Source organism: Nannobrachium achirus, assembly GCF_963921795.1.
Source record: "Nannobrachium achirus genome assembly, chromosome: 4".
Classification (NCBI taxonomy): Eukaryota; Metazoa; Chordata; class Actinopteri; order Myctophiformes; family Myctophidae; genus Nannobrachium; species Nannobrachium achirus.
In genome coordinates, this window is record NC_137813.1 from 17,332,370 (window position 1) to 17,337,462 (window position 5,093).

At 40.2% G+C, this 5,093-nt stretch overlaps 1 protein-coding gene across 1 annotated transcript; it reads left to right on the forward strand.

Moving 5' to 3' along the window:
- Positions 1-791: 791 nt before the first annotated feature.
- On the forward strand, positions 792-2,574 carry LOC308284271 (E3 ubiquitin-protein ligase TRIM39-like; the record flags this gene model as incomplete). Its single annotated transcript, XM_080724845.1, has 1 exon — positions 792-2,574. The coding sequence occupies one exon, from the start codon at positions 792-794 to the stop codon at positions 2,433-2,435; it is 1,644 nt and encodes a 547-aa protein (XP_080580971.1). The 3' UTR covers positions 2,436-2,574.
- Between the last annotated feature and the right edge of the window lie 2,519 nt (positions 2,575-5,093).

A 5,093-nucleotide genomic window follows, 5' to 3' on the forward strand; every position in this document is an offset into this window, starting at 1 on the left:
TTGATCTTTGAAAATCATAAGGTTTCTCAACTCAAGGCTCCCAAAAGTTAGGATTCAGAAAAGTTGGAAATCGGACACATTTGAACGGAACACTGCAGGAGGATTAAAACTAGTTTGTGAGTATGAGCAGCAAGAAGAATAAAATAAATAGAGTAGACCTAATTTAATTTAACTACAGCACATATGTATTAAAGGTTTTACTCTGCCCTTTTCAACAATTCCATCGCAGCACAATAGATGGCAGCGAAGGGTTAACTTGTAGCTACAGTGTGTATCAAAACCGAAAGTTAAGAAAATACAGCAGCGCAATAGACTGAGCAGCACAGTCAGTGAGTCAGCACACGATCACTAGGCTACAACTACCAGTACAGGATCTTCAATAAACAGAAAAGACATTCAAGACAGGTGAGCACAACACATAACAAACCATTTGCCTTGGTTATTTCTACGTATTTGTCTCAAGGAAGTATTTTTGTGAAGTGAAGTCTGTCTGCATCATGTTTCTCAATCTCAATACAATTAGTTTGTGGGGAAAAGTAGGCCTACTAGCCGAGCCTACTGCGTGCAAGCGAGCGATAGGGAGAGAGAAAGGCTGTTGTGATCAGCGGGGTTTAGGCCTACAGGTATATGTTCCAACTTCCATGTCTGTGTGGCTGGTTGGATAGGATCGAGTGCTGAGCCTGACAGTTTACATATCAGCATGTTTTGTTGTTTTTATGTGGAGCACTTTGACTTTACTTGTATGCTATTATAATTGACATGACTTTTACTTTTGTTCTCAGTGTGTAGAAATGGCGTCTGCCAGCAGTCTCCTGTCTGAAGAACAGTTCCTGTGTTCTATCTGTCTGGATGTGTTCACCGCTCCAGTCACCACTCCATGTGGACACAACTACTGCAACACCTGTATCACACATTACTGGGACACCTGTGATGTGTGTCAGTGTCCACTGTGTAAAAAAGTCTTTGACAAGAGACCACAAGTCTTTGTCAATACTTTAGTTTCTGAGATGGCTGATCATTTCAGGAAGTCAAAGCCACCGAAAATAACTTCCAGCACAAACCTAGAAGCTGCTACATCACATGAAGTGTCCTGTGACGTCTGTACTGAGACCAAGCTCAAGGCCCTGAAGTCCTGCCTGGTGTGTCTGTCCTCCTACTGTGAGACTCACCTGGAGCTTCATCAGAGATTCACAGCGTTAAAACCACATAAATTAATGAACCCCGTAAAGAACCTGGAAGACATCATGTGTAAGAAGCACGGCAGACCTCTGGAGCTGTTCTGCAAGACTGACCACACATGTGTTTGTCAGTTCTGCACTGAGTCAGGCCACAAGTTACATCAAATCGTATCTGTGAAAGAGGAATATGAAGAGGAGAAGGCTGAACTGGGGAAGACAGAGGCTGAGGTTCAGCAGATGATCCAGGAGAGACAAGTGAAGATTCAGGAGGTCAAACACTCAGCAGAGCTCAGCAAGAAAGATGCAGAAAGAGAGATGGCAGACATTGTGCAGGTATTCACTGCTCTGATCAGCTGTATTGAGAGAAGTCAGGCTGAGCTCATTGGTGTGATTGAAGAGAAGCAGAAAACAACAGAGAAACAGGCTGAGGGCTTCATTAAAGAGCTGGAACAGGAAATAACTGAGTTAAAGAAGAGAAGCTCTGAGCTGAAGCAGCTCTCACACACTGAAGACCACCTCCACCTCCTCCAAAACTTCACATCTATCCATGCCCATCCACCCACCAAGGATTGGACAAAGATCCATGTCCATCAGTCTTCACATGTGGGGAGTGTGAGGACGGCTATGGCTCAGCTGGAAAAGACAATTAATAAAGAGATGGAGAAGGAGCTGCGTAATGCTGAGCTGAGGAGGGTCCAGCAATATGCTGTGGATGTAACTCTGGACCCTGATACAGCACACCGCAATCTCATCCTGTCTGAAAATGGAAAGCAAGTGACTCATGGAGACAAAGAGAACAATGTCCCAGACAATGCAGAGAGATTATCTAAATGGCTTGATGTCTTAGGCAAACAAAGCTTCTCCTCAGGAAGAATTTACTATGAGGTTCAGGTTAAAGGGAAGACTGGGTGGACCATAGGAGTGGTTAGACAGTCCATCAACAGAAAGCGACAGGTCACACTGGACCCCAACAACGGTTACTGGGCTATATGGTTGAACAATGGAAATGAGTACGAGGCCCTTGCTGACCCTCGTATCCGCCTCCCTGTACAAGAGGAGGTCCAAAAAGTGGGAGTGTTTGTAGATTATGATGAGGGTCTGGTCTCCTTTTATGATGTGGAGGCCAGAGTTCATCTCTACTCTTTCACTGACTGCACCTTCACTGAGAAACTCTATCCATACTTCAGTCCAGAGGATAACAATCATGGCACAAATTCTGCTCCTCTGATAATAACTCCTGTCAGTCACACAGATTAGACTAATCCTAAAGCTTTTTATTAAAGTATTCCTTTTTATTTACAACAAGTGTGCATATTTAAGGATCTTCTTTATCACTTTGTTCAAACTGTCAAAGCCATCCAATTGTAAAATGATCCTTACACGGTTATGTTTTATTGAAGTGCAAGAACGTCTGTTGAATTGAACTGCAATAGAACTAATGGATTGAGAACGGGAGCTGAAGCTTTTTAACTTTGTAAAATAACCTAATTATATATATATGGTATTATAAAATAACATTTTATAAAAAATAAAAAATAAAGGTTTATGACTTGCAGCTAAATGTACATGTACAGTGAGTTAAAGCATTCATTCATTCGTCTCTTGAGTGGATTAAAGCAAGAGGCATGCAATGATCCTGATGCTGATTGACTTACACTATGTAGCTGCATATTATGTAAATGTGGAAAACATATTCCAAAGAAAATGTGCAAATGTCTGTGCAGCACTTTACTTCTTACACTTTCTTTGCTTAATTCCACTGGGTTTTATTGCAATAATGTATGTAAATGTACAAAAATCAAATAAAATATATTGCAATCGTACAGTATACACACAATTTGTTTAACCCAGGCAAAATCTCCATATTGGGCTATATTATCAGTTCAGATGGAATACTAGACAGATGTACAGACAACTAAACATACAGATACTTTAGAACACGATTTTAAAAGATACTTTAGTAGTAACTAAGGTTTTCAAATAATTGTCGTGGAGTAAAAGTACAACATTTGCCTTTGAGATGTAGTAGGGAAGTAAAAGTACTGAACATTGGAAACACTCCAGTAAAGTCAAAATACCTCATAATAGTACTTAAAGGGGAAGACCACCCATTTTCAATATTGAACGATGTCATTAATATACCTTAAAGGAGTTTTGTGGAAATAAAAAAAAAGTTCCCCCTCTTCTGTGTTGCCTAGAACTGGAGGATTGATTTTGGGGTTTGTATTGCAAATTACAACTTGATGACATCACACATTGTACTTTACAATACAAACCCCAAAATCAATCCTCCAGTTCTAGGCAACACAGAAGAGGGGGAACTTTTCTTTTATTTCCACACAACTCCTCCAAGGTATATTAATGACATAGTTCAATATTGAAAATGGGTGGTCTTCCCCTTTAAGTACAGTACTTTAATGTACATAGTTACTTTACACCACTGCTGGCCAGCCAGCATGTTTTTGAAGAGGATGGCACATATTCAGCTTAGAACAAATGCTATTATTTTTTAGTTTTAGTTAAATATAAGAAGCTATGCAGAAGCCTATATGTTTCAATCAGATCATTCATGTGAGTTCATTTAGAGGTACAGGACATCGTATTACTGGAGAGGTGCTGTGGAGTATCATCCTCTATAGTGTTGGCAGAGGGCCACGTTGTACTCGATCACTCGTGTACTCACTGTACCTTTTGCTGGTAACCTTAGAGGGTCTGAATATCCCAAAATGAGTAGTGCTATGATGTAAGATTATAGAAAATGTAAATTTAGACAGAAATCTAAAACTTTGGGCTGTGTTTCTCATTTTGATAATGATAGACTGATACAACCGGACATACTGTAGCCCATATTTGTGGTGCTAAAGGCACACCAAATGGCAAGTTAAGATCTCAAGGTGCACCTAATGTGTATCATATTAGATGACATTGCAGCTGTTTATTAGATGACAGTGCAGCTGTTTTACGTGCATCTGTTAAACGTGTGTAAGCTACACTGGGACTTGATTGAATATTTTATTAGACAGAAATGTAAAAACAGTACAATCAAACACTTGGCTAATTTGGGGTCCTAGGCTATGATTCAATTCATGTAAAATTAACAAAAATTAAATACCATCATAAGTATAAAACACTATATGTACACGAGTAGAAAGGGGGAAAAGTGGGGTTTGTCTAAGGGAGAAGTGATAATTAACTCCACTTTTGGCCTCTTGAAAGGTGAATGTTCAGGGCTGTTTTAAAGGAAGCCAGTGTCAGGGCATTCCACACTTGGGTGACAGTGCTGTAGAAGGAGAATTTACCCATGTTTGTTATGTATGTGGGTGTTAACTTACCAGATTGTTGTTTACGCTCGCTCTAGTATTTTGGCTTTGGGTGTAGCTAATTTTTTTTTTGTATTTATTCAGATATGTATCTGCACGGCAGTATCTGCTTTTGTTGAAACTCAGCCATTCAGAGATGATATGTGTTCAAGGTCCACTTACACACCAGTACTGGACAATAATACAGTATCTGGCTTAAAGTCCTGTTCGCAATTTGGTGTTAGGGGAGTTTCTCACCTGAACTGAGTCAGTGGGTCCCTAGACATGAAAAATCACAGAGGTGCTCGTCCGCCATAGTGCCAGGAATGGCGCAATGGCCAAATCAAATATGGCTGCCATCGGCTATGATGAAAATCCAACTTTTCTGTTTCTGGGTGTATATGCACATGTAATACCTCTATTGGACTAATTGTGGTGTGGGGAATTCATTTCTGATATTGTTTTGACCATTTTGGGCGATTTGGACCTCAAAAGGTCATGGTCAAGGTCATTTTGCTATTCCGAAGACCGTGGGCCATAACTTGGCCATTGTTAGGAGTAAAAACAGGTGCAGTAGGTCTAAATCAACTAATGCTGACATGTATAATTCATTTCT